Source organism: Parasteatoda tepidariorum, chromosome 11 (assembly GCF_982258835.1).
Source record: "Parasteatoda tepidariorum strain Cologne lab strain chromosome 11, Ptep-v5.0, whole genome shotgun sequence".
In the NCBI taxonomy this organism is placed as follows: domain Eukaryota; kingdom Metazoa; phylum Arthropoda; class Arachnida; order Araneae; family Theridiidae; genus Parasteatoda; species Parasteatoda tepidariorum.
Genome location: NC_141765.1, coordinates 63,367,350 through 63,388,305, shown reverse-complemented (window position 1 = coordinate 63,388,305; position 20,956 = coordinate 63,367,350). Strand labels below are relative to the sequence as shown.

The 20,956-nt window shown below is 27.5% G+C and overlaps 1 protein-coding gene across 3 annotated transcripts in view; it reads right to left on the bottom strand.

Annotated features, from left to right (window-relative positions):
- Nucleotides 1-1,615: 1,615 nt before the first annotated feature.
- Esyt2 (extended synaptotagmin-like protein 2) overlaps nucleotides 1,616-20,956 on the bottom strand; it is a 48,513-nt gene continuing 29,172 nt past the window's right edge. For all 3 annotated transcript variants that reach the window (XM_087155131.1, XM_087155129.1, XM_087155130.1), the window contains exons 8-21: nucleotides 20,716-20,836; nucleotides 20,131-20,230; nucleotides 19,750-19,820; nucleotides 12,861-12,946; nucleotides 11,964-12,012; nucleotides 11,327-11,416; nucleotides 11,162-11,251; nucleotides 9,486-9,647; nucleotides 9,023-9,172; nucleotides 7,484-7,830; nucleotides 6,288-6,413; nucleotides 5,842-5,976; nucleotides 3,090-3,245; nucleotides 1,616-2,634 (exon numbers count right to left, since the gene is read on the bottom strand). In XM_087155131.1, coding sequence (XP_087011257.1) covers nucleotides 2,610-2,634; nucleotides 3,090-3,245; nucleotides 5,842-5,976; nucleotides 6,288-6,413; nucleotides 7,484-7,830; nucleotides 9,023-9,172; nucleotides 9,486-9,647; nucleotides 11,162-11,251; nucleotides 11,327-11,416; nucleotides 11,964-12,012; nucleotides 12,861-12,946; nucleotides 19,750-19,820; nucleotides 20,131-20,230; nucleotides 20,716-20,836 — 1,708 coding nt within the window. In that variant the 3' untranslated portion in view covers nucleotides 1,616-2,609. The remainder of the gene's footprint in view (nucleotides 2,635-3,089; nucleotides 3,246-5,841; nucleotides 5,977-6,287; nucleotides 6,414-7,483; nucleotides 7,831-9,022; nucleotides 9,173-9,485; nucleotides 9,648-11,161; nucleotides 11,252-11,326; nucleotides 11,417-11,963; nucleotides 12,013-12,860; nucleotides 12,947-19,749; nucleotides 19,821-20,130; nucleotides 20,231-20,715; nucleotides 20,837-20,956) is intronic.

The following is a 20,956-nucleotide window of genomic DNA, read 5'->3' as shown; positions in this document are numbered from 1 at the left end:
ATAATTTTAAATTCTTTTCAAAGAAATAAAAATGGATCCACTTCACAACACAAACAATGACTCAACACAAAAATAATAAAATAAATGACTGAATTGAATCTTTTATGTGCAGAAAAAGAACACTTTGAATAAAATTCGAGTGAAACAAGAAATAAAACTACACCTAAAAATAACAAATATATATGAATAAAAGAAGTTTATTCAAATTAAAATACCTTGAGTTGAGTTAGAACTTTTCAATTTCCTAACTTATAATTAAACTCCCAAGAACCATTACGAGCAATAAAAGTTCAGGTCATTGTAATTATAATTTTAAAACTAAGACAATTCATTTCACACCAAGGTAAAACTAAACAAAATAAAAATTACTTTTATATGGCACAAGAAAAATCTAAAATCATTCTACCTGTTGTATAAACTGAGTATCAGGAACCAAATTTAAATATTAAAAAAGCTCAATAAAGATTACATTTTTAAAAATTAGGCAAAATGTGACAATGGTTGTTGAGCCAAAAATAATTTAAACATTTCACAACATAATATTCTAACAAACTGCAGACACTATTGCATAAAAACTATAGTATTGAAGAATTCAGAAAATACAAATAAAAAAAAAACATTGAACACTTAAGCTATATTTCAGTCTCTCTTATTAACATTCTCATACAATATTATTTTTTCTAAATAACTCAATATTAAATTTTCTAAAAAAAACTGTTTTGAAACGAATATCAATTTTTAGAAATATATCATAAAGAAGTTAGTTTCCAAAATGTGTGTATGAGATATTTAATTTTATAATATAATGAAAAAAATTAACAATATATTTTTAGAAAAATTTGTTTTTCAAAAGACTGCTTGTCAATTTTCTTGTCTCTGTTTTTATAATAAAACAGATATATATTTCATTTTGGTCAATTTGGGCAATAGATACACTTTACCTAACAACACTTGAACACTCTAAATAAGGTCATTCAATACCCAAAGACCACTAGTAGAACATCAACAAAGCTATCATGAGGTAAAATTTATGCACCTTTTCAAACATTTTCAATTTATTAACATAGTTACTATTTATTAAACAACATATTAAAAAATCAAACGGTTCGTTTTATTTATGGTTATGGTTAACAATTCATGATATTTTGTAGTTTTGAAAATATGATCAATAACTATAAAAAAAATAATTGCTTCTTTAAGAAAACATTTTAATTTTCCAAAGTAAAACATTTGAAATTTATGAAACTAAATTAAGATTATACCTAATTTGATTCTCCTGCAATACGACAGCCATCGAGAATATTTTAATTTATTTCTTAATCTTTAATCTGTACCTCATTTATGATTTCATATACTTAATATTGCTTTAAAGAAAAAAAAACACTTAAAGAGCTTAATAAAATATAAATAGTTGTATAATGATTTGAAGATACTATAAAGCTGCCTTTAAAAGATCTGAGATACAACAGAGTATGACAAATATAGAATAACAGTTGAAATGGAAACTTAAGTAATTGTAATTTATGCACTTTGTTTCAACATTCAAGGTAATATTTATCAAATCAATTGCAAAAGTTATCGAAACTTGAAAAAGATTGCTAAACTTTCAAGATAATTTTTTTTTTAAATCAGCTCAACTATTGACATTGTGTGAGCTTTAAAATAATATATAGCATAAAATTTCATATTAATTGTTATGTAAATATTTAGAAATAGCATCTGAAATAGTAAGAAAAAAGGCACATGGATTTCGTAGCAATCTAACACTATATATTCCACTTATTATTGTAATTACACAATTTATAGAAGCTGAAGAAAACTAATGTAACTGAAAAAAAATTAAAAGTAACTGAAATTTAACTGATAGTTAAGCTTGTTATATTTCATTTATAACTGTGAATGAAATATACACATTGGAAGTAGTCATAAATCATTTATAAAACATTGCATAGTGACACATTTATATCTGATAAATGTAAAAAAATTGCAAGTCTGTTCACTAGTCAAAGAGATGAGATACATTCTAGATAGATTCTTCATTCACAAAAGGAATAAATGCATTACTATTTTAAAACAAATATGACTGTATTTTTGTTGCAAAAGATACAACCTGGTCTCTTTGAAGCAAAAAATACAACCAGATATAAAGTTTCTTGTATAACACTTAAAGAATTAACAGATTAAGTGTAAATAAACAAAAACAATTTCAAAATTTCATATAAAAAAAACTCTCCATTTATAAATTTTAATTAACAAATCCAGACCTCAATAAATCATTAATATAATATCCTCATAAATTTTTTGTTTAATAATAGAAAATATTCAAAATAAAATATTAAAACATATTAGGAAAACATACGACAAAAAGTTTCAAAAATTGGAAAAAATTAAAATAACATCAGTAATATAATAAAATGTGCTTTGTAGCATAATTATAGGATATTACAAAGAATATTAAGAAAAAACTAAAGTTGAAAAAAATTAATATTGGTCCAGTATTTATAAAGATAGATAAAACATGACTTAAGTATGTAGCTAAGGAAATAGCAATGAAGAATATTATCTAGATTATGTCTGCTTTCAGGAGTCAAGCATTAAACTAAAATCATCTAATCTGCAGCATCTAAGTCATACCTAAAAATAATTAAAGATCATTATTAGCAGAAGGTTCTTTATTGATAAAACAACTTAAAATTTAAATTTTTTTTTTAAATAGCTTAATTGCATCATATATATTCAATGTAAACTATTGGAATCAGGATACTAAACACGAATCATATAACGAAGTAAGCAGGACTTTTCAGGCTGAACATACAACACTATACTATTTTATAGTATACTATTATATAATATCTCACTTTTGCACAACCTTTTAATCTTAAACAATTATTCTTGCTGAGTTTAAGACTTACCCTTGTAATAAAATTGGCACTTTCCTACTTACTACAGAAGATATATAATAAATTTAATTATGAGGACAAGGAACATGAAAAATGCGTAGAGCATGTAAGAGTAATCTTAAGAAATTGTAATTTATAAGCTATGTTTTAACTTTTAACACAACAATCTTTGAAGAACAAACAACATACCATTCTGTTGAAGCTTTACTAAGATCCAGATTTGTTAAATCAATTACGGACTTTCCTAAAGTTTTGCCACGTGGAAACATAGAGCCACTTTTAGAAACAACTGTAACTTCTAATGAATAATTTGCTACTTCTGATAGATTGACATCAAACTCAAGCCTAAAAATTTCAATTTAAAATAAAGTTTTAACAGTAATAACTTAATATATCATAAGTACAAGTATAAACTGCAATATAGGTGTGTCCAACTTATGAAACGTACATAACAAAACAAAATTATCTAGCAAACAACTTTTATAAGACAATTTTCTAAGTGATCCAGCAATAAGATTTAATGAATATGGGAAAAATGATTTTGTATACTGTTTCATACCATTGTGTGTGTATTGCTCCATAACATTTTCAGAAATTAAAGATGGTTCTACAATCAAATCGTAATTGCAAGTACTTAAGCAGGAAAAGCTTTAAAATTAATGGTACTTATTTTTCAAATGTAACACAGACCATAAAGGAAAATTAAGTGTTGAACAGGAAAACATTACAGAGTATTTCAAGTGCTGCATTTAATAACACTTTCAATATTTTTTCCAAAAAAGATAATCCTTGCCAAAAAAGTTAATCCTTGTTAAAATAAAACTGGTGATAAGATCATTGTCTCAGCTCATTGTCATCTCAGCTCATATCATTGTCTCATCATGAAAGCAAAATAATGTGAGCAGTTTTCTAACACATAAAAACAATAACAAAGAAAGCCTATAGGAAGTTTAAAAAAAAGAACCACCAAACTTATTTAAGAGAGAAAAAAAACAAATGAGAACTTCAATTCAAAATAACACAACAAAAACAATAGTTTTAAACAATTAAACTAATTCATTAGGGGAAACTGTAGGGTTTCTGCTAGCTCCTCAAAAATATGCTTAAAGAATCATAATTATTAATTATAACATTACAAAAAAATGCTTTAAACTAAAACCATTTTTAACTTATTTTTGCTACATATTTAAATTGAATAACATGAAAAATTATTTACAAATAGCATCCAGTGGGGCTTGAAAATTATTTTGCCTGGCATGCTTCGGTCATGTAAAAATTCCAATCTGGCTTGCATAAATTTGATCTTAAATACCGTAAAATGCTGATTAAGCATGGCTTAAATTTCAATGAAAATAAATAATAAACTATCTTTTATCAGTTTTTTGCAATGTTATCAAATTTAAAATTGCTGTTTTCTAAAAAATTAAAAAATAAAAATTTCAAATCAAGATCCTTTTATATTGAATCAATTTTTTACATAAATTTTATGGGTTTTGAGAAATTTAAAAGCTTATTTTAAAGATTTTATTATTAGTAATAAAATAGTATAAGGTTTATAAATTTCAAATGAATAGTCTCAGAAATTTGATCAGAATTAAAAATGTATGTAAAATTAATACTTAAGAGGAGGATGAGAGATAAATGAGGAGGTTGTTTAATATATAGAAGCATACATGTTGTTTGAAAGGTAATAAACAAATATTTATTATTAGAGTTAATAATTATAGTTTATCAATTTTTTGAGATATATATGAAAGTGCCACTCCCTAAAAAAACTACAAATACAAATAAAAATATAATCGTATATCCCAGTGTATAAGTCGCTATTTCAAACCACCAAAATTTCGTAAAAAATAGGGGTTTACTTATAAAACAGTAAAGTTTGACAATTGCTGATTGTGAAATCCCGATGCATTTTAAACAATGATATAGAACTGAATAACTCATTTAACCATTCAATCAAACTGACTCACCCCTTTCAAGAAACTATTTTTAATATGCTTCAAGAAACTACTAACCTTTCAATAAACTATTTTTAACATTTTCTAGACATATAAAGGTTTTTTTTCTTGAAACCATACTTCAAATTATCTTAAGATAAAAATTAAGAATTTATTTAAGGGTATTTTAAAAAATATAACACAATGGGAACTTTTAAAACATACCATAAAGCTACAAATTAAAAGATTCCAGAACATCATCTGTACCAGATTCAACAACATTACAAGTATTGTCATATGGATCTAACTCTGCAATGGTTTTTTTACTTCATCCTCCTCTGCTGAGTCACACAAAAATTTATCTTTACCCCCATTCAAAAAATTCAAAATTCCACACTTTTTAAAAGATTTTACATTAACATTTGAATATACATTTCGTCACCAGTCTAGTATCATATCTAGTACTATACAAAACATTTTGTAAACTTAATATGTTTTATGTTTTTCAAATTTAGAAATTGTAATAATTGTTTTTTTCAGTGGTTACCACACACCAGTGGTTACTTCAGTGGTTACCACACACCAGAAATTTGCTATCTTGTGATCAAAAATAGAGAATCAACTTATACATGGAGATAGATGGTATGTTTTTATTATTTTTGAAAAATTGAAATGTAACAAATTATAGGTTTTTAGGAATAAAATTTAATTTAGAGTAAACCATGGTGAAGATATGATCCTAATTGCAATTTTTATATAAAATAAAATTTATAGAGGGGATGAGGAAGGAGAAGGGGCAGAAACTTTTCAAGAAATACTCCCCTCATTAAGTAAAACAGCTGATGAAAATTCAGCTTGTCCTTAATATGTCTTAACAAGGATTCTTAATTGCCTGGGATAAAAATGATGGGGACAACTGGTCATCAAAGTAAAAGTTTATGAGCTTAATTTTCTCTTCCCACCATATATTTCATTTAAGCTTAAAATTTTTAAGAACTTACGTTTCATCAAAAATAGGGTTACAAGTATTCTTGATGACTTGGGTTTTTTGCTTTGTTTCCTTATTACGGTCGGGAGTCATATAGATTTTCACATATGGGTCTGGCTTGTCTTCACCCTCTTTATATGGTAGATTTCTAAACAAAATTAAGAAAATAATATAATAAACAATTATTTAATACAATGATGTTTAAAAAAACAATTAAGAGCAAGTAGTTATTATATCAATGTTTAGGTAGTTTCACATTCATAACACAATTAACACTTAAGTATTATAAATTATTACATTTAGTTAAATACTTTTTAAAGATATATTTTATTTCTCAATTCCCTTAAATTTAGTGCTAAAATATTTATAAGTAATTTATATATTTTGCTAGAAAATTTTTTTATTAAAAACAATTAAATTCAAAAATGAAGAAATAGAAAATGAATTGATTATCCTTACTTAGCTTTATGGACAACAACAACAAGCTTATTCCTAGGAATACTGTATCGTAAAGTAAGCTGTATTTTGATTATTCCAGAATTACTTCTAGCGCTCCTATTACTTTTTATGCTATCCCCACTAAGACTGAAAAAAATTTGAGTCATTATACTTCGACAGAAGGATATAAATTTTAAAAATGAAAGCAATTATAGAAATTATGATAAATATATTTATGTATGAATGCAACTAAACTCCTTTATAACAACATAGAGAAACAAGATATTTTGTTACTTTTTTCTAAAGCTGCAAATATCAGCTTTAGAAAATGAAGTAACAATAGAAAGCCTTTAACCATTAAAAATTATCTTGATAGGAAAAAGTAATGCTCTATATTAACATCTGACTATAACATGTATTTAATTGGGAAATTCCTACACTAGATATTTTGCCAGTAAAAAAATAAGGTTGTTTTAAAATATTGCTCCTGTTATTCACAAAATAAAATATTCTTAAAAACAATAAATTTGATTCTTGCTCTAAAATTTCTGGTTACTTTAAATTGATAATATTTTTTATCTTCCTAATAGAATGCTTTTTATTCCTAGTGTGAAAAAATAGCAAGATTTTTAGTTATATGTAAGAAAGCATAAATTTCACATCAATATTGAAGAAATTTCTCATTTATATTGAAGGAAACAAAAATGTTTAAAAAAAATTATAATGATTTATAACAAAATTTGTCATAGCTGGCAAATGACATATTAGGTTACAATTATTGCAAAAAAATTTTAAAAAAAGAATTTCTACCTTTTTTAGGATATGAGAAAATTCAGAGGTAACTATAACTTGCTCTCCATATTTTTTCCCGTATTTGATTACATTTTTTTTAATAGTTTTAGCATAAACAAGCATTTTTCTATTATAAAATTCAATTTGTATCAGTAATGTTAGAAGTTGTCACATTATAAGGTTAATTAAATGGATAAGAATAAAATTTTGTTAAAAATAGCAGAGTAAACTAAAAAATAAAACGACAATTATTTTATTAACATTTTAAAATACTCTTTTCTATATCTGGAGATAAGAAAAAATTACTTTATAAATTATTAACTATTTCCTAATTATCTTATTAATTGTGCGGATTGTAATCAAATATGAAATATACAAGTATGCAGATTAGAAATTATTTTTCAAAATAAATCTTCATTTTATACCTTGGAGGAGAAGCCTTTTTTTTAATAGGGGATGGAGTTTTAACTGGAGAAGACTTTCTAGATGGTGAATCTGGAGGAGATGCGTTAGTCAAAGATGACTGATGAGGAATTTCAGGCTTTTCACCTCTAACTTCTATATTATCAACTGCGGGAATTATAGTAGTTTGAATCATATCTTGAATAGTTGGAGTAGCTGCACTTAAAGGACGAGCACTGAGTGTGATATCAGGAATATCAGGTAAATCCATATTTGATTTTGGTTTACCATCAGTTTTGTCTGGGCTTTTTTCTTTCTTTGAAATTCCTTCCTTTTTTGAGAAATTAGAAGCAGCACACGGAACTAAAATCTGAAAAATATTTCCTTTAATGTCAGAGATTACTTAAGTTATGTTGCATGATTGATTATCCTATATTACGCATAACCTATATTACACATATCCTATATTACACATATCCTATATTACACATAATTGATTATTAATATTTTGAAGATTATTTTTCATTCAGTCTTATTTGAAAAAAAGTCATTCAACAATCGATTAAATATGAGTAACTTTTTCTTTAAAAAATGATTTAAAGATATTTTAGACTATTTTGAACCATAATACATGGATGATGCTAGAATCAACTGTAAAATGTGGACCTGTGAGATAACAGTTTATGGTTCACTTCATCACACAATTTAATTCACACCATAAGTGTTAACAACATCAAAAACTTAGGGCATGCTTTAAATTTCTTGCTGTCTTATAAAAAGTATTAAAAATTCTAGAAAGTATTTTTTAATGAGGAAGATAATCTCAGTTATAATTTCCAATTTTTTAAAAAAAAATATATTTTTTACAAAACAGAGCAATAAAAGTTAACCCATCGGTGATTTAGCAAATGGGCAAAATTGGAAGAATATTTCTACCCTATACACTTTTTACCAATGAATGCCTCTTTTGCCGCCAACTGACTCAATGCCTCTTAAAATTTCAGTATTGAATTTCTTGCACTTTGACTCAATACATTTTACAAACAAAGTAATAAGGTAATTAAATTTTTTTTTTTTACATAGTGCATAATTGAAGAACATATGAGACAAAATAATTTATGAATAACTTCATATTTTAGTGAATTTTACTGACTCAGATCCATAGTATAATGCATGATAGATCAATTTAGCAGTATTGTGGTTATAAAGCAATTAAACCCCTATCTTATTTTTAATTTAGCTTTAATGCAAACATACACAGATTTATTTGCAAACCCCTATGACCTCCATGATGCTCCTGTGAGACTTTACATGTTTCCTGACAAAACAGTCTAGTTTCTCTCATGTTCTAGTATAGTTATATGTGGTAAAAATGAGTAAACATTCTCTAATATAGGCTAAAATATGATAGCAATATTAATATTGAATGTAATACACTACCAAAGTAGTATCATACTACTATATCAATGTAGAATATAACAAAAAAAATTTAAGTGGCAGAATACTTAAAGCAAAATAGAACAAACAGTACAGATTCAGTTCAATAATATTAAAAGAAAAACCTTTAATTGAAGAGTCATCAATATTTTTGAATTAGGCCCAGCACCAAGAAGTTGAAAGGGTTCTTCTAACTGCATATCTTTCTCCCTAAGCAAACGACAAAGGTGAACCCTTGTCATTCCAATAGGTTTATTTGACTTGGTGTCAGAGACCTTAAAATGAAATAATTATAACTAAAATTAAAGAATCATATTTTAGACTATTAATATTTTAATATATTTATAAATTTCTTTATAAATATATACAATTCGATTATTAAAAAAAAACACTTTCAGAATTATACAACCTATATAGTTTAGAGAAAAAAATTTTAGTAAAAAAATTAAATTTATAATTAACTAAATTAATTTTATAAAAGAGCAACAAACTCATGTGACATTTTAGAAATTATAACATAATCTAACGTTAGTAATTTAAACTATGTTAAAAAAGAAACATATCACGCTTACAAGCATTTTAACTAACCTCAACTGTTAAATCTTGAATTTCAGGATTATGTAACAAAAATCTAAAAGCCTCTTCCCAAACTGGATGGTTAGTATGTGGACGTATTGCACTCGTCTCTTTAAATCCAGTGACAGTCAACTGAACTTGTGCACTTGGTTCCTCAGCTCCCCTGTTTACATTCTAAAAAATGAAAGGAACCAATTAAATAACTCTGCAAAAATATACAATAAATCCCTTATATCCTAAATTTCTGGAAACACAAAAAAATTTTTAGAAGTAAAGAGTTTCAATGAAATCATGTCTACAATAAATAGAATAAACTAAATTATCAGAGGCACGCTTCATGTTAAAAGATTTTACTGAAAAAAAAATAGTAAAAATATTATTAATTTTAATAAATTCATCTATATAACTTTAATGTTATCCAATAACATTCTGAAGGAAAATATAAAAATCTGTGTTTAAATTTATAAGGGAACTTTATTCTTATGCAGCAGATGTGTTTCGCTTCTAATAAATTAGAATCATCCTTGAATTGATGAGTGATTGCAAACATTACCCAACCCAAATAAAGGTGCATCATCATCTCTGGATTTCTTTTTTACTAGAACAACAAAACATTAAATATTTCAACATTCTATTGCATTTTCTAGGCAATAGTTATAGCACATAAAAATATCAAAAATGACTAGATAACTCCTTAATACTTCTTGAGCCTCACATCATTAGTCAATCATATTTTCTAAAGTAAGCAGTTATATTTCAATCATGCATTTTGCACTTGCAAAAGTTTGCATAAAAGTTTCTCCTCTATGTGCAATTTCTCATTAAATAATAAAAGGAAAATTTGTTTTCCATTAGCAAATGACAACAGTTGAAAAAGCATTTTTAAGCTTGCAAATGGGACAGTCGGTTAAACCTCTTTCTAACCCTACGGGCTTTTTAATGCATTTTTTGCAGAAAACAAGGAAAAATAACACATTCTAACAATATATGAATGGATTACTAGTATAGTGGGGCTTTCAGGAGATTCCCTCCAGACATAAGTATCTCGTCGTGGTTGGTACTATGGTTACGAGGAATAGTCACTTAGAATAAAGGTGCAGGTGAATAGTTTTCTTGGCATAGGTCACCATGAGTAAACCAATTAACACCTTCATTCTAGAATTGCACCTCCCATTAGAAATGATCTCTCGCGCAGCAGACAGCCCCAGACCTTTAGTCTGGAGGGGATCTCCTCAAAGCCGCACAATAACTGAAGCAAACTCAGGTAATAATAACAAATACTGATTCGGTCTGAAAACTATAGTAATACTAAAGTTTTGAAAAATAAAATTTTGATATAACTTATGAGGTTTGGAGACAAATACAATGGATATTTTTTTTATTAGTGCAACGTTTTTTGTAAAGTCAGAAACACTTTACTGAGAGTGATTTCTTTTAACTGATCTGAACTTTGCTGAGCTACTAGAGGGAAGCTCTGATCTTTAGTTTTCTTAGATGTATTAGATAGGGAAAAAAGGCTTCTATGATGAGAAATATCAAGATTTCTACTGTAAACTAAACAAAAGTAATCATAAAAACAACAAAGAAAAATTACATAATAAATGAAATAATAAAATGTATTGTAAACATGATTAAAAATAATAAGTCTGCTAGTTATGAAAACATAATTATTCAAAAATTTTACTCACAGGCAAATGCTTAGCACTGTCAAGAAAAACAAGCAAAACAGCAGAATACATAGTTGATCTGGGATTTAAGTTCCTTATTTCAATAAGTTGCTAAAAAAAAAGAAAATTTTAATACACAAAAATTATTAAAACAAAGAAAATATGGAAATTAAATGCATTTTTTACCTGAGGAAGATCATCAGCATTGTCACTCAAAGTCAACCAAGTTGACTGTATATTTATAGAACCAGATTTTGTATCTTCTAATTGTAACCACTAGTATGTAAATAATTTAAAATTAATAAATAAAATTTTTAAAGAGTTTAAATTAAAGCACATTTCAGGGGTCTATCCAGGTCGAATTTGTTACCTTCACAAATTCAACTTTAGGAAAAACGGTAGTTTCACAAAATACTTTTTCTTAAATTTTTATTTTTTTGTCCCTTAAGAAACAATAAATCCATAATTTTACCATATTTTGTGTTGATTTTTTAATATAATTTTTTATTTTTCACAAATTATGTCTAAATTTTCACAAAATAAGTACCTCTCAGAAAAACCAAGACAGACCCCTGCCTTTTTCATTGGACATCAGGAGTAAATTTTCAAAAACCAATTATTAAAAAGGTTAAGGTTAAAAAAGTTGTTAAAAAGGAATTAGAATTATTAAAAAGGTTAATTGGTTTAGAGCAAAATTCATTGACTGAATTCATTAACTAATATCTTTAAATAGCAAAATTTAACATTATAAACTCTTGAAATCAAGAAGAAATTTTGAGAAATCAGTTATTAATGGGCAATAATACTAAAACACTTAACTTACAGCATTTATATCTCGTTTCTTGACCAATTTTGATATATCAACAGATACTCTGCAAAACAAATTTAATAGAGGAATTCATAAACTTATATGTTCATAAAATGTATGAAGAAACATTCCTATATTTTGTTTAGTTTTTAACAGTTCAAACAACATAAATTAGGTATTAATAGTATTTGAAAATGAAAACAAATATATTGAACACAAAGTGTATCAAAACAAATAAAAATGATATACAATGTTTATAATAAAACATACATTTTCTTCAGTGAAAACTAAGTAAACAAAATTGTAACATTTTCGTGTCTATCAATATAACACCTTTTAATAGTACTCAACACAATAATTTTAGCAACTAAAAATTTAAGCAAAACATCGATTCCATTTATCACAAAAAGTTTCATGTTCGTACTAAGCACAAACCAAACTTAAATATCAATACCAAATTATAATCACTTCAACGAAAAAGTCCTATAGGCATTAAGCACTAGAGTAATTAAAGTTTATATTATAGTTTATCTATAAGCTTAAATAAAAACATAATGTAATTACTTAATTATAGATCAAAGATTTAAGATTATTATGAAAAGATAAGAAACTTCCACAGCAAAGATAATTTGAAATAATAAATTAAAACAAAACATTTAAGTGAAAAGCTTAGGACTTCATGCAACATATTTTTTCATTAATTTCTAAAAAAGAAATAAAAAAGTATATTAGTAATTAAAAAGTAACTAATAAAAAAATGCTAGTCACTAAATATATTTCATTCCATATTGTTCCTTCATACAACTAAAAACACTTGCAATTTTCAAAAGAAATAAAAATGTTCAATGAACTAATGCCTAAAAACAACAATGGCAAATTAGAAACTCCAAACATGAAAATAAAAAAATTTACCTTCCCAGAAAATCATCCTTACTACTTTGGTCTTCATCCATGACTTCAATATCAATATTTTGTCCAACAAATTGATCAATAATAGGCTAAAATTCAAGAATGAGGTACACTTTAACTTCACTACACAACAACTTCAAGTTATGTGTCTTTAAAACTACACTTAATTCAAATAAATAATACAGAAAAAAAAAACATTTTTTAAATAATCAGCAAAAATGTCATTCATTATTCGACTGAATAATATCATTCAAAATTTAAACTATTTACTGTATGAAAAATATTATGCAGTTCTCTAATAAATATGGTTAGCCTATAAAATATTTATGTGATTCTTAAATAGTTACATTTAATAGTGTACTACAAGTCAAAAAAAACTATGAGTCAAAAAAAACTGTATGTCGAATTTAAAAGATTAAAAATTTTGTTCACGCACAGTAGATTTCATTTTGTGCTACTTTAATTCTCCCACAGACATCAAGATATTTTTCCTACATATATTGGAAAGAATATTTAAAGTGATGAACAAAAGTTAAGAAAAAAAGTGACAATTATAAATACATTTAAATGGACCAAGTTTTAAATTTGGATAGAATAGACTTCTCCAAATTTAAAATTTAGAACAAGAAACAAATTTAATGTCTTGAGTAGGACTGGGCGATATTAGAAATTATATATCATGATGCATCGTCAGTTTTGCATCGCGATATAGCGATGTATCGCGATATAGTATTTTTGAATTTCATTTACTTGTAAGGCACAGAAAGTCAGATTTCTATCAAAACTTCATACTCAGATTGATTTAAATCAATTTATAAATTTGAAGATATATATGTTTTGCTTAAGATATTAAATAAATTGACTACAATGTACAAATCTTACTTAAAATATTTATTGAAATGTTTGTTTAGGAATTCATAATATGCGTAAAACAAAGTGATAAAAACTTTTTTTAGAAATCAATATTTTCTTGTACTATTATGCATAAATAATTACATAATTATTAAGTTCGATCGTAATGTTCAATTTCTAAATGAAACGTTAAAAATTATTTGTATGTTTAAAACAAAGTGCTAAATAAATTTTATAAAAAAAAAAACGCTTTTAAAACACTATTTTTTATTATCATTTCAGTCATTATAGTTCTATTATAGTTCATTTACGTCACACTAGAGCTGCACAATGGGCTATTGGCGACAGTCTGGGAAACATCCCTGAGGATGATCCGAAGACATGCCATCACAATTTTGATCCTCTGCAGATGGGATGGCACCCCCGCTTCGGTAGCTCGACGACCTGCACGCGAAGTCGAGCACTTTACGGTAGAACAGTTTAACGAGCACCAATACCGCACACCCTCGGTCCCTACGCAGACTGATCCAAGTGGTCACTCACCCGCACACTGACCGCAACCAGTGATGCTTGACTTCGGTGATCTGCAGGGAGCCGTGTCTTAACGATCAGTCCACTGCAGGATCTTATCATTTCAGATAAATAATTCAATTCAATTAAATTAAATAATGACGGAATTATGAACTAAAAACAAAGTAAGATTTAATTTCTTAAAAAAAAAATTGTGATATTCGATAATATATTTAGCTAATTAACAAATAATATGAAAAGAATATTTTTTAAAAAAAATTATTATGCTCTAATAAAACGAAGTGCTAAATGATTTAAAAAATTGAATAAAATACGCAAACCTTTCAAATTTTTTTAGTGTAAACAAAGTTGATTGACTTATGCCCAAATCCAAATGACAAAAATAAATTTTGTTTTAACTTTATTTCTAAAAATAAAAACAACAAGATTTATAAATTTAAAATCAGCAATAAAAACTCATTAAATTATTAGAAGTTTCATCCAAAACGTTTTTAATAAACTAAAAGAAAGTAAAAAAATAACCTAACAAATTCAATTCTTTATGGGCTCCCAAATTAGATTGCCGATAATTTTCACATTTAAAAATAAAAAGAAGTTTTTTTTTTAAAAAAACTTATCTAATTAATAAAGAAACTCTTCTTTATATATTCTTTTCAATAATAGATTGCCTTCAGAACAAGGTAACATCGGCGATCTCGAAGTTAGTCCCACTGAAAATAATCTACAAGAAAAGTCGCGATAAAGAAAAAAAAAGCTAAGAGGTGCGAAAAGGAACATGCGATATAACGATATGTGTTCTCAAAACTCTGATTCTGATTCTACAGCTCACCAATCAAGGCCATTTCAACATAACGAAACGAGCATCGTCTTCCGCAGCGCGAGTCAACATCGGAACGTAAGAGAAGAGTCTTATATCGCTATATCGTTTTCTTATATCCTTGCGTGTCTTATATCGCTATATCGTTTTGCGCTCGTTGTCTTTACTCGACGGCTTAAATCAGATTTCTGATGCATCGCCTTGAATGAAAGTCGCTGTATCGTCTTGCCGATATATGCGTTAAATCGAAATGTCTCGATACATCGATTTATAGCCCAGTCCTAGTCTTGAGTAAGTACTTTAATTTGCTACACATAAACTTAATAAGATAATTTGCTAACCCCGTAACGTTGCGTAGGGATAAAATAATTAAAATAAAAACTTTTTTTTAACATTAATTAATCACAAAAGATGTTTTCTGTTGCGTAGAAGAGACTATTGAGTTTTAGATACAAATATTACAAATGCCTCTTTACTTATAGCCCCTTAATTGCACATGAAGAATCATAATATGTCTAGTAGACAATGTATGAGTAAAACTTGTGATTGAATGTTTTTATTTGCATAGTTTTCTTCTGCTCTATATGTATAAAGACTTTAATATACTTTATATATTAAATAGAGACACAGTGTTTTGAATAAATCTTAAGTCGTCATATTACAAGATGTATGCTTAGCTACAATGTGGAATTAATTAATGTTCTGCCCAACAGAGACTAAACATCACCTTATGCAAGGAAACTTGAGCAACACAGATCAATTCCTTCAGAATAAACATGAAATCTAAACTTTTTTTATGTATAGTTTATCTTTTCTCAATTTATTCCAAAACCATAATATTTCAACCCTCACTCTCCAATTATTTTATAGATACTTTGCAATTAAAAGAAATCTGGATCTGTAAAAACATACACAATTTTATGAAAAAGAGGCAATTAATACCATAATATTAGTAAGTTAATTTTATGACTTTGCTATAGTGTGTATCAAATAACATTTGTTTCTTATAGATACTAGAAAAACCGAGTTTGTGTTGGTTTTATAAGTTCTTCTGTTGGAACAACCAAAAGGACATAAATCAGATTTCAGTTTTAGAACATTCTGCCAGAATGCATTTTGAGTTTTCAATCTCCGAAGTCTAAAAATGTTTTATTTTATAACCATCATTAAACAGCTGACCCAATATTTTGGGTTCACGACTACTAATGTTCAATTCCGTAGCCTTGTAATTTTGAACCCAATCCAAAAAAAACAAAGGAACTCCTGGATGTATTTAGAGAAATTTGCCTTTGCACAGGACTTTTTGATGAAACTAACCTGCATATGGATTGCATGGCGAAGAAAACCACGAAAACCTAGCTTGGTTAGCCTGATGGCAAGGGGACTCTAACCCATGATCTGTCTTACCACAGAGGATATTTTACGTCAACACTGTGGTCAGTGCAAGTAATTTCTCCATAAGTCTGCTGATGGAAAACTGATTAATTTCTCATATAATATAAAAGCTCTCTCTTGTATAATCTTCTCTATCGCACTGTAAGGGCAAGCCATTAAGCTTGTAAGGTCAAGCTTGCCTGTAAGAGCAAGCACTGCTTGTGCTGAAGTAGTTTACAAAGCCCCAGTAACAAGAATTAGGGCTTCATTTTAAAAAAAAATCAAGTTTTGAAATGTAAGTTTGAACAAGTAATCAAGACCTTGCAACAGTAGCAGATTAATGGCTTGACATATAAATTATATGACTATTAAAAAGTTTCTCTTATACAACCCCATTTCACTTCTTTTAATCACTGTTAGCCTATTTCAAGCTCCATCAATCACATTGTTTATGTCTCTGCCAATTGAGCGTTTATTCAAATTTCACTCCTAAATACACTGGTGGACAAAATTAAGACAACATCAGAATTGGACACAGCTTCAATGGGCTAATGTTCTCTTCACCGATGAGTCCAGATTCAGTCTACAATCTGATTCTGGACGGTTATTGATATGGAGGGAATCTGGAACCCGATACCATCCCAGCAACATTTTTGAAAGGTACCATTATGCTGGTGGAGGATTCATGGTTTGGGCAGGATCATGCAAGATACCCGCACACCACTCCATGTGTTTGACAATGGTTCCGTGAATGCCCAGAGGTACAGGCAGGAGGTCCTAGAGCACTATGTGCGTCTTTTCAGGGGCACTGTTGGCCCTGAGTTCATTTTTATGGACAACAATGCGTGACCACATAGGGCTCTCATGGTTGATGAGTATCTGGAAAGCGAGGATATTCAACGAATGGATTGGCCAGCCAAATCCCCTGACCTGAATCCTATTGAACATGCTTGGGATGCTCTTGGGAGAGCTATTGCAATGCGCCAACCTCCCCCAGAACCATTCTGGAGTTAAAATTTGCTTTGGTGGAAGAATGGGAGGGTCTTCCACAAGTCCTCCTTAACTCCCTTATTAACAACATGCATACTTGTTGTGCATGCTGTCTGTCAGGGGGGACCATACACCATACTAGAGGCAACACACACTGTACAAGCCTCACTTTTATTGTTATCTTTTATCCTTAAGTTCAGACTACATTGGATTTATTGGCAATAGGTCTTGCCAGAGAATGGCACTTTCATTTTCGTTTTGCATACTTTATTATCATGGAATAAGCTATATCCATACCAAATTTCATTTATTTATATTCAGTTTTTGAGATATTTGGGAAAATGTCTTCCATCTCTTAATTTTGTCCACCAGTGTAAATAGCTTCCTCTGCTTATCAGATACTAGCACCAATATACTTCCAAATCCATTTAAGTTGCTTGATGATACAGGGCAAAAGTTTGGTACATAATCTTGTCAATATTTACTTCTATTTGATTTTCTGTTGACCATTTAAATAAAACTTCTAAAGCCTAATTGATTCTAAGATTCTTTATTGGAGTGTTTTCTAGGTGCTGAAGTCTATAAGCCATCAGCATATAAAACCCTATTTCCTTTACTTCTTTTAATTTTCTCAGGAAGATAATTAATGTAAACATTAAAAAGTTTTGTGCTTATCACACTTACCTGCTATAGACCAAAATGAATTTGTTAATAACTTGAAGTTTCTAATCCATAAGAAACTGCATAAAATCTTTGAGTAATTGCAATTTTAATCCATTGAATCATTTTCCATTGATTTCCAGGGTTTTTAACTTAAAAATCAATTTAGTTCTCGGAATATGATCATATGCTGCTCTGAAATCAACAAAAACTGCCATTATAGTCTCACTTCTATCAAAACTATTTTTAATTGTTTATCACAATCTTATGACCTGTTGAATAATAGAATGATGAATTCTAAATCTATTTTATGTATCTGTCAAAAGATTATAATGTTCTAAATAGTAACTAAAGTATCTCATTAACCATTCTCTCCATTACCTTGGCCATAATGGAGTTAAGTGATATCAGTCTGTAACTATCATAATGGTTTCTCCTTATTTGCTATCGGAACGATAATAGATTTTCGCCTTGATACCCAGTACAAATTATAAGAAAGTTTAAAAAGCGTCAATAGAATATTCAAGATTGCTATATCCAAATGTTTCATAAATTCTGCATGAGTGCAGAATTTATGCAGGACCAGGACTATTCTTAACTTTTTGTTTCTCGATAACATAATTCAGTGCACTCATCCATAATTCCATACAACAAATACCTTCACCAACTGACTGATAACAATTAGTTAATCTTATCTTTTCAAAGTACTTTCTCTTTCTTTCATCTTTTTTTCTATTTCTCTGCATAAAATTTCACAAAAATCTCAGCAATATCTTCATCCTCTGACATTTGTCTATTGTTAAATATAATCGGTTCTTTTCTTTTCTCTTGAAACTTATTTGTCATAAATTTCTAACTTTTTTGCAATCAATGGTTGAAATAAAATCACTTCATGCATTTCTCTTTGATACATTAATATTCAATTTCAAGTCTCTCGCTAAGACTCACCAGGCCTTAACATTATCTTTTTTCCCATTGTTTCAACAAGCGCCCTAGTTCCGGAAAGCCTGTTTTTTTTCTTTCATTTTTTGGTCTGGTATACAAAATAATTTTACATGTCCCCTTTAAAATAAAATTGCAATTTTTTTTCATTAGATATGTATATAGTAGTTATTTTTAATCATAAAATTTACCCTTGAAAACATTGGTAGAAATCATAATTTAATATGATTATAAAAAGAGTTAAGATAAAAAATTATGAAAAAGAAAAATAATTGTTAGTAAAAAAAATAATTATAACAGAAACCTCTAAACTCTATAGTAAACCACATTTTTCTTTAAAAAAAATAAGCATTTAAAACAATCCAGAAAAAAAGAATGTACTGTATTATGTAAGTTCTATTATTTCTTCTTTTCACCTTACTTCCACCCAAAATTGATAACCATTATAAAATTTTTAAATTGATTTTTTTGCCTTAAATTTTGTTTCATATTAATTTAATGTATTCACTTTATTTTAGTTGAAGCATAAAAAAAATAATAACTGACGAGTGGAGTTCTGAAAATAAATGTTCATTTCAATTGCAAGTCATTCTTTTACAGTCATAAGTTTTCAGCTATTGACAAATCTACAAGATTGCAATTAAAATAAACTTTCTTAATGTACATCACTTGTTTTGAGATTACTTACTATCAGAAATTTAAATATTATGAAAAGATATTTATTACCTCACAAAAGAAGTTCCATTTAGGAAAGATAGTATTCTTTATAACCTGAGTTTTAAATTCTTGTACTCCAACTAAAATAAACAATTATATATATAAATATCATATTAGCAAAATAGAAACAAAGAGTTGCATTGTTATTTTACAATATAGTATCTTCATAATAAATATAAAAGCAAACAAATCTTAAAGTATTTATAAGTCTTAAATTATATAAAATGATCGTGCTAAACATGACTTACATAAAACTATGAAATTTAATTTACTACAAAAGTTCGTGTCTTTAAAATATGTACTGACAAATAAAACTACTATCAATTGTACTGTTTAAATTTGTACTAAAGTTAAAAAGAACTTGCTATAAATTTTAAAAAATTTACTAACCTGATATAATACAATATGGATCAGACTTTCCCATGCCTAGCACACCCACATCCGCCTTGATTAGATCCCGACCTTCAATAATATGTAAACGAAGAACTCCCTAAAATTTTAAATCAAAATCATAAACTTATACCATAACCAATACAAAAAAAGTCAAGTTTTGTTAACTTTTTTTTAAAAAAAATTTTAATTTTGTTCAAATTTCACTCAGCAACAGAGATCAAATTTACACTCAAAAATTAAAACAACAATAATGGTGATTATTTTTCATATAATTTACATCACTGCCATAAATGTAAAATTTTCTAAACAAGTTACATGATAGAAGGAATTACAAAAGTCAATATTTAATTACTTTTATTACAATAATTATTTGACTAAAGACATTTAACGTACATTATTTAAATTAGATCTTTACATTTTGCCATATGATACTCAATTGCTAAACAAGTGAAAGTTTAATACAGTTACACTATTTCATAATAGGAAGTATGTTTTGGAACATAAAAGGACTACGTGAATGCAAAAAAAAAAAAGATACATACATGACTAAGTTATAAACAAATATTTTAAGAAAATACATACAGCTGGTGGTGAAAATTTCAATGACTTTAATGGAATATCTTGAATTAGTTGAACAGGGAATTTATTAGGTAAAACCATCATAGCAGCAACTTGTTCATTCACAGCAGTTCTAAGAACATCCCTAAAATTTATCAATCTATCTCAGTCAATTCTAATGTAATTAAAATAAATAAACAATAATCTATAAGAAAAACTGAAGAAAAAGTTTTAAGACTAAAGATTTAAGTTTTACGCATTAAAT